At 31.5% G+C, this 12,763-nt stretch overlaps 1 protein-coding gene across 1 annotated transcript; it reads right to left on the reverse strand.

The window, feature by feature from the left end:
- Positions 1-1,552: 1,552 nt before the first annotated feature.
- LOC126700543 (wall-associated receptor kinase 1-like) lies at positions 1,553-6,985 on the reverse strand. The gene is made up of 2 exons (XM_050398740.1): positions 6,826-6,985; positions 1,553-2,927 (listed from the first exon to the last, which is right to left on the reverse strand). Exons 1-2 carry the CDS (start codon positions 6,911-6,913, stop codon positions 1,717-1,719), a joined length of 1,299 nt encoding a protein of 432 aa, XP_050254697.1. The 5' UTR covers positions 6,914-6,985; the 3' UTR covers positions 1,553-1,716.
- Between the last annotated feature and the right edge of the window lie 5,778 nt (positions 6,986-12,763).

Here is a 12,763-nt window from a genome sequence, read left to right on the forward strand (position 1 = left end):
TTTGTAACACGATTTGGAGACTAATCCAAAGTGACCATGTGATGGGTGATTAAACACTAGTTTGCTTTTCATATTTGATGTGGGCAAAGATTAGGTCCAACGGTTCAGTGCATTAGACCTAAGCTAAGTCCATCTTATCTACATATAGGAAGAAATTATAATAGAAGGGATCACAAATAAGAAATCTATTGGTAATCACTTCTTAGCTAAACACATGGATTTATTTAGAGAACTAGATATTGACTGCCCTCCAGACTTAGAGGGGTTGATAAACCTTGTGTGAGTGACGCTGAAAACTTGAAATTAAGGCTGTGTTTGGTTCGCGTAAAACCATAATATTTTCCGGAAATCCTATTTTTTGGAAAGGAAAACGTTTTCATGTGTTTGGCTGTCATAAAATTCATTTTACGGAAAATTAATTTTAGTGTTTGGTTCATTTAAACATTTTACCAAAAAATGCATCAAATCCGACAAAACGCTCGTCCGACGAGCGTCCGACGAGCGGACCGATCGACAATCGCGATCACACCGCTCGTCGATCGACGAGCGCGCTCATCGGACGCGCACCGCTCGTCAATCGATGAGCGGTACAAGAAGTTTTGCATGGTAGAACTAAAATCCCCAAGTCTTGATAGTTTCTTAGTGTTGTTTGTTTTACAAGAAGTTTTTTTTTTGGGGGGGGGGGGGGGGGGGGGGGTGAGTGTAATTGCTAGTTTCCTCAACATTGAAGAATACCAAAAGAGGTAAATAATTCACTAATCCTTCTTGTCCTAAAGATCCAAACCCCTACCTCCTTTAGCCAGTTTTTGGCCCATTAGCATGTGTAATGTGCTATATAAAATGATTATCAAGCTTATTGTAATATGACTAAGGAGTCAAATTGCCCCTAATCAATCAGCATGTATCCCTGGGAGTGAATTTGCAAAGAATGAAGTAGTGCTCCAAGAGATTCTTCATAGCTTCAGGAGGAGAAACCTAAAGGACGGTATGCTAGCTACTAAGTTAGACCACCAAAAGGCCTCTGATAGAGTCAAATGGAGATTTTTAATTAAGGCTAGTTTTGTGCAACCTTGGATTCAGCGAAAAGTTCAATCATTGGATCACAGAATGTGTCTCCACAGTCTCTGTTGAGATCTTGATTATTTTTTTGTGGTAATTAAGTCTAGACAGCTAGACTAGTAAGAGATTGAAAGCCATATATTTAAATCTCTCTACACTATGACAACTATAGGCAAAATGATTGCTCACCTATACCGGACCTTCAGTGGAATCTACCTCAACCATTGAAAGTAGAATATCAAGTATTATGGCTTAGATGATATATTGAAGACTACCTAAACGGTAAGAGTTTTTTAATTCAATTAATACTTAATGTTTTTAGTAAAAACATTCAAGATTCAAATTTCCCTCTCCCAATTATCAAATTGTAAAAAAGAAAAAAAAAAAAAAAAATTAGAGAGAGAGAGAATACCCACCAAGACATTTCGGATAGAATGCATATTCCTTTGGCCATGTGCCAAAATTTTATCTGTTCTACAACATGTGTATAATGTCATACACAAAACGAGCCAATCTACATATTCAAATATAATGTCATACATAAGTTCAATTGCACCTCCAATTCTATCATTTAGTCTAAAATGATTGTAGCTAAATAATAGATATATCAATAATTTAGTCTCAATTGATTCAAGTATACTATGGTGGACTAACCAATTATCTCCCGCCATCCAATGGTTTCAATACTTGGTTTATCATGCTATCATACCCTGTAGTTGTATTGCTGGAACAACTTGTGCCAACATCAATGTTGAATGATTGTGTAGGTGCATTGAGCAAGTTCTCAATCTCTTCTATATTGACATTAGCATTTCCCCAAGGATGTTTTTCCATGATAACCAAGCCCTCCAGTTCCATTGCCACTTCCTTCATAGAAGGTCTATCCTCGCCTCTCAGACTTAAGCAACTTTTTGCAATATTAGCAACTTCCTTCAGTAGCTTAATATTACCTTCATTGACAATGTGATCCTCAAGAATTTGAAATAGGCGATCATCATTTACTGCAGAAACAAAGTACTTCGCTAGATTTCTCTCACTTTCAGGCACATTGAAAGAAAGTGCCATCCTACCAGTCAAAAGCTCTGCCAAAACAACACCAAAGCTATAAACATCACTTTTTTCTGTTAGTTGACTAGTATGGAAGTATTCTGGGTCCATGTACCCGAAAGTTCCTTGCACCAATGTGTTTAATTCTGTTTGATCATGAGGAATTAACCTGGAAGCTCCAAAGTCAGACACTTTTGATGTGAAGTTATCATCTAATAATATATTTGCAGTTTTAACATCTCTATGTATGATCGGCACAGAAGTTGCAGAATGCAAGTATGCAAGTGCTCTTGCAGTTTCTGCTGCAATTTTCAAACGCTTTTCCCATGAAAGGAAGAATGACCGACCTTTATCGTGAATGTGGTCAGAAAGAGTCCCGTTTGTGATGAATTCATAAACTAGTAAGGGTACTTCTGTTTCCAAACAACAACCTAATAGCTTAACAACATTCCGATGGATAATTTGAGTAAGCACAGTGATCTCATTTATGAATTGTTCAACCTGATGCTGACTACCAATTTTGGACTTCTTAATAGCAATCTCTTTGTTATCTGGTAATATTCCTCTATAAACTGTACCATAACCTCCTTGTCCTAGGACTCTGCTCTCATTATAGTTGTTGGTGGCCTTTTCAAGCTCTTCTGCACTATAAATTTTGGCCGTCTCCACAGAACCTTGATAATTAGATAGTTTCTGTTGCAATAGTATGCCACCATTTTGTTGGAAGAATTTTTCTTTTAGCTGGATAAGCTTTCTTTTTTTCAATCCCCAATATATCCAAGAACCTCCCACAAGCAAGACTAAAAGGCCAACACCGATACCTACAGACATTCAGACATGCATTTTCACCTTGTAGAACTTTTTAACCCTTTTATATTTCTCAATACCTTTAAGAACTAAATATTTAACATATATATCATATAAAAATGAGCCATTCAATATTTGAATTACAATGTAGTTAATGACTACTGCATCAGAATATATTTGTCATCGATTCTGAATGTAATTCATGCCAACTTTCATGAGTATTAAAATAATAATAGTTAAAATAGAACTGGTTTTTTAATTGGGGTCCTTTGTTAAAACCTTAACATTCTTTCGTAGTTAAGAAGAAGCCAATCAAATGTTAAAACCTTAACATTCTTTCGTAGTTAAGAAGAAACCAATTAAAAATGAATTTTGATGTTATCCTTGCTATTAATCTTTCTTTCAGAAAGGTAGTATAGCATGACTAACTTTTATAAATTTTGCTTATGAATAGGAGTTGAACTTTTTTCCGAATTTATTTTTGAGATTGTGACTGTAGAGAGAAAAGAGAGAAATTGATTCGACCTATTTAATGGCATTCCTCCACCGTGGAAAGATTTGAGCAACTACATATATACTAAAATAATGATAAAGATACAAACATTTTTACAAAATTTTTTATAAATTGCTAATGTGGTGAGTATTATTGATAAATAAAAAATTGATGTTAATTGTGAGCCTAGATAAAAACTAATAAGAACTTGCTCTCAGATAATCAGCGTTGCATATAAATTATATAAATTAAGGTAATTTTATTGACAAGTCCTTTAAAAGAGTAAAAATTCGATGGGGTTTGGTTTGTTTGTTGTTTTTTGTTAAATTTTTTTAGAGTCCGAATTTGCTAAGAATGTGATGTAAAACTCATGTTTTACACCATCCAATAAAAGATTACCACATCAACATTTTACTTAAAATTTAATACATTCTACCACACCTAATAACATCTCAATAAACTCCTAATTTTGTTGGATTTATATATGAGTATTAAAATTGATTGGGTGTGGTTGTGTTTATTCTTAAATATGTAATAAGATGATATGACATGTTGAGATTGGAAAGGGAAAATATGGATTTTACACCATGTCCTTATAAAATTTAATATCTTTTTTTTTAACCAATTGAGAGTCTAAACTCTAAAGCCTAAACAACAAACCAGGGATAGATGACGAATGCTTCGTCATTTTGTTGGGCCAATTATAAACAATAGGTGTAGATTTACAAATAAATAATAATAATAATGGTTCATTTATAGCATAGTACCTCTAAAAATGAGTTTTTAAATTTTGGTGTTTTTGTAGCATTTTTTAATTAAAAAAGGCAAAAATCGAGAAACAATTTCTTAAATAAAGTACATTATTCTCCAATTAAATTCAAAACACAATATTATCTTTCTAAGAAAAATTAAATTCACTCTAGTATAAATAAGCTTTTTTTTATTAAATTTTCTAAATAAATTTGAAAGTTCAAATATATTTTAAAGTATAATTTAGGTGACCAAATTATAATATATGGGTTAATATGCTATTGAGACTTTCAAGTATGGTTTGGAGCTTTAGGGTTTGTTTATTTATATTATTTATATAATTGGATAAAGTTTTTTTAATTTTTTTTTTCTTTAGATACAAGTATAACCTATATAACTTGTTTATTAATGAAAATAAGTTCATTCAAGCACACCGTACCAAAATTTTCAAGGTACACAAGGCCAGGGTTACGTGAAGCGATTGACAGATACATTGTTCAAGAAGGAATGGTATATAGGTGGGCTTTAGTTTGGGTCCTAAGTCCTAACTCAACATGGGCGTTTTCTATTGTTAGAGTAGGTTGAGTTTGTGACCTTTGTATACAAATTTGGGATTTCGCTGTATTGGACAGTTTGGGCTTCTTTAAAATATGGGCCCATAATTGTTAAAACATAAGATACTTCCTTGCATATTGCGGTCCGAACGACCCCAACCTGGTTCTATATATGGTTAAAAGTTTTGAAAATGAGATTAGTTTTATTTATTTATTTTTGTTTACAATACAAAATTTCACTACTTAATTAGTTATGTTTTGAGATGGATTTTTAATTTATGTTCTGTGATGAATTTTTATTGATTTGGGTTTTGTGAAGGCTTGTGGGGGTGGTGGGTGGGTTGCAAATTTAGCGGTAGTGGTGGATTTTTGGTAGTGCTTGGTTGTGATTTTGGGTTTTATGATGGTAGTATGGTGGTGGAGTGTTGTTGGGGTGTGGTTGTTGAGAGAGAGAGAAGTATAAAAAAAATGAGTAGATATGAAAAATAAGAAATTTCATGTCACGTGAGTTGTAATACAATGTGTTAAAGTAAATAAAGTAATTTTTTTTTTTTTTTAAGTAAATCCTAAATGCCTTCTCCCAATTACCAACAAAGCACTAATTTTATTCTTCTTTATGGTGTCTAGTCATGTTTTCCAGCAGATAGCGTTGACAAATGAGGCGAATGGTATTCCAAAAGTATTTAAAAGGTTTGTGAGCCTTGTACAACTTCGTGGAATTACGCAGTATCGTGAGATTACAATATTATGAGTAGGGGAATGCATTCCAAAAAGTTTGAAAATTCTCTGCTTTGATTGATTCCACAGTTACATAAGACTATGACCCTATGAGTATTGAGTTTGACGTTTAGTTGAAAGGAGCGAAGGTAGGTTTGGCTAATTTTTTGTAATTTTTTAAAGATATCAACTTCTATTTTAATAAAAAATTATTATATCATCGACTTATTAAATATTTAGTAGAGATTAAATTCACTGCCATGACAATAATAAATTTAACAATGTTCATTAATAAATCTTTTTTCTATGGTGAGCTTGTAAGTTTCAAAGCTCCTTAGCTTTTTGTTAATGAATTACTAGGGATGGCAATTCGTGTTTGCGTGTCGGGTTTGTGTCGTATCGACTCATGATTATTTAACTATATGGGTCAATACTAACCCGACATGTTTATTAAATGAATTAAGATTTCTTAACCCTAACATGACCCGTTTAGATTTTATCAAAATGAAAAAAAAAATAAAATAAATAGTATTAACCAGATTGTGTTATGAAAAACCAAAAAAATAAATATTTTTAGTATAAAATTCAAAACTAATGAGTAACTGTATCAAAAATAATCATTCAAAACTAAAACATATCTAAATATCACAAATAATCAATCACAATAGGTTAAAGAAAATAAATCACAACAACTAAAAAATTTATATACCTAGGACTTGAAGGATATATTGATAAATTTTCGTTTAATTAAACAGGTTAGACAAGTCAAACGAGTTTCATGTATTGGACACTAACCTAACCCATTTATTAAACGGGCCAGTCATGTCCATTCAAATATGACACTAACCCATTAAACTTCAACCCATAACCTGCTAATTTTGTGTCGTGTCAGGTTCACAGGTCATGTCCAATTTTACCACCCTATGAATTACTATAATTTTTAGAATTACTTTATTGTTTTGTTTAACAAATTAGACTAATTATTATGCAGTTTTGTTTTATTGTTAGAATAATAAACTAATAAAAAATGAACTCTATCCAAAATCCAAACACGCTCTTAATAAAGCAAGAGGAAAATTAGTAATAATCAGTATTTTAGTCCATTCTAGTTATACTGTTTTTTTGATGAATAAGAATTTGGGGAATGCATATATGACATGATTAGAGAAGATAGCGGAGACTATAGAAAGATTTTTAGGGAAAATCTTATTACACGCTTATTATTGCATACTCCGTACACACTCTTTTGAAAATAAGATTTCATAAAAACAAGATTTCACAATTTTAACTAAAATCATATTTTGAAAAAAATGATTTTATTTCACATGGCATTGTGTATATAATGAGTATGCAATGACGAGTGTGTTATAATCATTACTTTCAAATAAATATACTTACCAACTGTGAGTTTAATTGATAGTGATGATTCATTAGAAGCAAATTGATCAGGGACACATGCCTTCCCATACGAATGGTACCCTTCCATGCACGAACAATTATAACTTCCGAGTTCATTGACACAATATTGATAACTTGTGCAGTTATTAAGCTCTTTAGCTTCCCATACGAATTATTACTGTCACATAGCTTTAAAAAAAAAAAGATTATCGCTTCACATTTTTAAATTTATTAGGAAAAAGATGACAGCTCATGTGCTTCACTATTTGAGAGAGAGTCTTCAATAGTCATATTATGTTGAAAAAGATGTCACCAGTTCACACTTGACATTGACAAGAGTAATAATATCTCCTGTATTCCATTTTACGTAGGAGACTTGAAAATAATATCTAGCTTTCACGGTGAGAATGAGTGGCCTTAATGACCTAGCCCTTCTCGACCACTTATTTTTTGTTCACTTGTCTTTTCCCTCTTACAGAGTCCCATGCCTTCATTTATTTTGTTTTCAAACGGGTGGTTTCATCTTATTATGAGTTCAGTTAATGTGTGTCCTTAAAATACATATTAACTTTTTTATTTTTGAAAATAATTTTTTTTTAAATTAAAAAAATTGTCATTATTTTTTTAATTTTTAAGAAATTTTTTTTCAAAAATGAGCACATATTAGTAAAATTCTTTAATTATTGTGGTTCATGGTTTGGTTTCATTTGAATTATTTTCTCACGTTTAAGTCAACAATTGTGGCTATATGAGTATTGTGTTTCTTACGTGGTACTCGAGTATGCATAACTTGAGTAACAAGTTGCAACAAACTCAAGTTCCATATATATGGAACTCAATTTTCTTAAATTCGAGTTTAATATCAAACTCAACTTTAAAAAATTTATTAAATATTTTTCATAGAGGTATAATACTAATAATTTTAATAAATAATAATAATTATAAAATACTAATAATTTTGAAAAATAGTGATATTTAACTATTTTTGTCTGACAATTGGTATTAAGCGTGTTTTTTTTTTCCCCGACTGAGAGGGTGAAGACTGGGAAGTTTAAAGGGAAACAACAGAGAAACTTCATCACATTCAAATGCCCACTTCACCATCCCAACGTCATATTAAAATAAAAGCTATTGCTATCTTCACGGATTCTACCAGCCAACCTCACTCATATAGCGTTTTCAGTGTCAGAATCTTTGAAATAAATAACCCATAAAGGTTTCTCAAAAAAAAAAAAAAAAACCCATAAAGCATTTGTTTTTTTCATTTCGAAAGACTTGTATATTATGCCGTAGCCTTCAGCCGTGATGTTTCAAAGATTCTGACACTATGCTGTAGGACAAGAAGATAGCAATAATTTTTTTTGTATGACGTTGGGTACATGACGTTGGGACGGTGAGGTGGGCATTTTCTGTTTGGCTGAGCTGTACGTTCACATCAATAACTATGAGATTGAGCGTGTTGCACAAGTCATAAGTTCTGATCTTTTTTATTCTTTTACTCTCCCCCACACATTTTAAGTTTTTCTGTTATTTCCGCCAAATTTCCCAGTTTTCACACTCTCGGTTATCTTCTCACTGAAAATTTGCCGGTTCATATGATAATAAATTGTTATTTATGGTTTCTTGATGATATAAATAGTCTTATCATAGTAAAATTCATGGAAATTTGAAGAGGTGAAATGTTTTATTCATAATTTTAATTTCACATTACATAAAAAAAAAAATTAAAAAAAGTTTCAAATTATCCAAACTTTCAATTTTTTTTTAAAATACTTTCAAAGAATGATTTTTTTTTAAATATATATATATATATATGAAACCTCTTATTTCTTTCTAAAAATCCAATGGGACTTTTAATTTTCAATTTCAGATATCAAGAGACAAAGAAGTTGCGTAATTTTTTGTGTCACTAAACTTTTCCTTTTTACTCTTTTGCTCTCGCCACACATTTGATTTGAATGTGAATCATGTGATTTAATTGCATGAAGTTTTTCTGTTATTTTCCTTAAACTTTCTTAGTTTTCGCAGAAATCCTTGCCCATTAATATGTAATAAGTAATCAATTTTGTAATATTTTTATTACCTTTAATTTATTTATCAAGTTAAAATTTATTAGAGATAATAGAAATATTACAAATTTGATTACAAATAGACAATAACAATGGCATAAAAATTAAATTTTGTTATATAAACATAACAAAATAAAATAGTCACATCTATTTACATTGATAACATATAATGACAAATGATAATAGATTGTCTTGTAATAATTTTGAAATATGAAAACTTGTAGAATTACGTTATAAAACTTAATGTATTTGCATTTTTTTTTTTTTTGTGTTGACAACTTTATATATTCAAATTATCTTTTTATTAAATTTTGTTTAATTAAAATTTCTTAATGATCATCTTAAAAAGAATTCCTAGAGCCACCACTAAATAAAGTGAATGGTGTTAATGAAGCGTCAAGATAGATAAACAACTAAAATATCAAGAAATTTTAATATTTTAATAAAACAGACAATATAATAAATAATGGTTATGCAATTTTTTTTTTTTTTTAAAGGTAAGTTCTTATCTAAAATAAAAATAAATTTTTGGACAAGCTAATAGAAATGTTCTCAACAATAAATTCATATTTATTCATTTTTAAAGAAAATAATAAAATCTAGTAAATACATTATTATATATGCAGGTACATCCGCATGAGAAGACAAAAAGAAAGGATTTCATTAACCTCACAATTGATGAATTGAATGAAGCTAGAAAGTGAAGGTGCATGGCGTGGAGTCGACTTCATGGTTATTTCAAAGATTCTCTGACAAAATGCTATAGAATCCAATCCACGAAGATAGCAATCTTGTTTGGCTGACCTGTTTTAATCAGTCATCAATGAGATTGAGCGTGATGCACGAGTAATCAGATCTGATTTTTTTGACTCTTTTGCTCTCGCCTACATATTTGAAGTTTCTCTGTTCTTTCTTTCAAACTACCCGGTTTTTCAGAAAGCAAAACACTTGTGACAGTAAATGACAAAACCGTGTGCTGGAATTCAAAGTTTTGTTTTTTTTATAAGAAATCTTTTACTCTTTACCAAATTGTTTGGTTTTGCGCTTTACCGTCTACATTTACGTCATTCCCAGTCGTGAAGTATGACAATTTTTATTGAAAGAACAAGGAAATTACTAGTAGATAGTGATTTTTTTAGTTTGAGTTACGATATTTGGGTATTTTTAATATATATGTAGATGAAAAAGTGTGTAAAAATGTGTGTAATGTTATTTAAAATGTGTGAAAATGTGTTAAAACTAGCTTGCCAAACACCCCCCAGTTCTTTGAGCCTCCCTAGAAACTCTGAGTATTCTAAAATTACTATTAAATATTTATAAATTTAGACATCTAAAATATGATTTGTGTTATTTAATCATCATAATAAATTATTTTTTTGTGATTTGGTGAAACGTTAATATGTTATAAGTAATCAAATTTGTAATATTTTTCTATTATCTATAATTTTTAAATAATGTTAATTAAGTTTATTTCTTGTCACATTAGTTTGTGATACCATGGCAGTTTGTAAAATTTTATGGAATCTTTAACGATTTTTAGTTTTAAAGTGTTAGTACATATATGATTACAAATTTTCTTTTAATTAATTATTGCAATGTTTATTGGATAGAATTCTATTTTATCCATTTACTATTTTAGCTCTAACGATATTTTCTTCAAATTCAGTTATTTTCATGCATGCATAGCTTAGAGCATCCACAGCTGGCTTTGCCATCCCATCTTATTTTACCATTCCAAAAAGTTACTTTATTAATTATACTATACCATTTTACAATACTCCCAACATCCCAAAAATCTATTTTCCTCTTCTACTCATTAAAATAATATATCTTCGTAATAAAATAGATTTTTTCCTTTTTTGTTTTTTCTCAATTTTCTCCCCCGCGTCCCTTCCAGAATCCTCCATTACTTTACTTTTCACCTTCTTCCAGCCTCCTCCTCCAATCCATCATCCATATCAACCCAACTCCTTCACACAACTCTTCCATCATCCACATCAACCCAGATCGACGAAACAGAAAAGAAAAAAAAAAAAAAAACCATCACGCCTATAACAACGCCACAGCTACCACAACGCTGATCACATATACCAGCAAACCCAGGAAAAAAAAAAAAAAAAAAAAAAAAAAAAAACAAAACAAAACAAAAAAACAAAACAAAACAAAACAAAAAACCATTAACACCCACGCCGATCACAACGCCACAGCCACCACAATGCCATAGCCACCACAGCTCCACCGATCTCGCCACCCACCAATCTCTGCCACGCCACAGCCACCACAATGCCGATCACATATACCAGCAAACCCACAAAAAAAAACAAAAAAAAACAAAACAAAACAAAACAAAACAAAAAGCAAAAAACCATTAACACCACGCCGATCACGCCACAGCTACCACAACGCCATAGCCACCACAGCTCCACCGATCTCGCCACCCACCAATCTCCGCCATGCCACAACCACCACAACGCCGATCACATATCCCAGTAAACCCTGAAGAAAAAAAAAAAAAAAAAAAAACCATTAACACCCATGCCCACCGAACCACCGTCATCAAAACCCACGATCTCCACCGTTGTCAAAACCTACACCTCTAAAGAAACCCACCAGCCTAGCCTCGTCGGAATCACTATCGGAGTCATAGGAGCTCCAATTCAAATCCATCGGAGCCACGCCGACCCATCCGATTTCACCGTTGAGGAAGCCACGGGGTCTTGGGTCTGAAGAGAGCAGAGAGTAGATGAGAAAGAGAGAAGGAAGAGAGAGAAAAGAATAGAAATAATGAGAGAGGAGAGAGAAATTCCCGGTTAAAAATAAGGAGAGAGGATTAAAAAATTAATTTTTTTTTATACCATTCAGCTACAGTACCATCTTACATTTAAGATGGTACTGTAGCTGTATGCCAAAAAACATTTTAACATTTCCCATATGGCTTTCCAATTGCTGAGCACATTCTGGGTTTAAATGCCAAATGTACCTTACATTTGGCATTTGGCCCTCCAGCTGCGGATGCTCTTAGGAACCAATAAAACATGAAAATTGTTAATGAAGTCACTCTATGTATTGCTTACTATATATATATATTGGTTATTAGTTACCCATATATGATTACTTATTCTATTCTACCTTTTGTATTTTTTAACATTTAATTGTTATTTGCATATAATCACGAACTCAATGTATTAAATTTGCCTCTAATTAGTACATAAAATTCTTGTTTAAGTCATGTATCGCATGGGCATAATACTAGTATATATTTTATATTAGATAAATATGATTAAAATGTATAAAAGCAAAAGGAAAAACATTAATAATTAAATAATAAAAAAACCAAAATTGCACCAACCAAATCACATAATGGGTCTAAAAGTATAGACTTGCTTGCTATACGGAGAAAGAGAACAGAGATCGACTAAACTAAATATAGACCAGCAAAAAACAATTCTCTTCACTCCATCATTTGTGAACAAATCCTTGGAAGTTAAGAGTTCAGTACCACCAATATCTACATTCTTTAAATGCTTTAAATATTTAAGCATGCCCAAGTTGAAGACAAATTAGCTATGTAGTGGGGGATTGTACATATTATTAATTACTCTAAGTCACTTTTACCCAGTTCAACAAAACTTTGAGTTGAACAGCTAACTAAATTCAAATACAAGAATCATGAGCATAAGCTATTTTTTCCTTCACCAATCTGTTAAGAAAATTATTGGACTAGCTTTGGCCCTAATGTAGCAGAAAATGCTATAGTAAATGCTGTTAACCTAGCCAGTTATAACCAAATGAAATAGGTAACATCATAGCATTAGGTCTTTTAAGTTGAAATTATTTTGTATTTCAAAGTTGTTTCGGTGTTAAACTAC

The sequence above is a fragment of the Quercus robur genome, chromosome 9, assembly GCF_932294415.1.
Source record: "Quercus robur chromosome 9, dhQueRobu3.1, whole genome shotgun sequence".
NCBI lineage: Eukaryota > Viridiplantae > Streptophyta > Magnoliopsida > Fagales > Fagaceae > Quercus > Quercus robur.

Coding starts and splice junctions, on each gene's coding strand:
- LOC126700543 (XM_050398740.1), bottom strand. CDS start 6,913: ATGGAAGGGTACCATTCGTATGGGAAGGCATGTGTCCCTGATCAATTT. Junction 2,928..6,825: donor ATCAATTAAACTCACAGTTG/GTAAGTATATTT, acceptor GAATGTCTGTAG/GTATCGGTGTTGGCCTTTTA.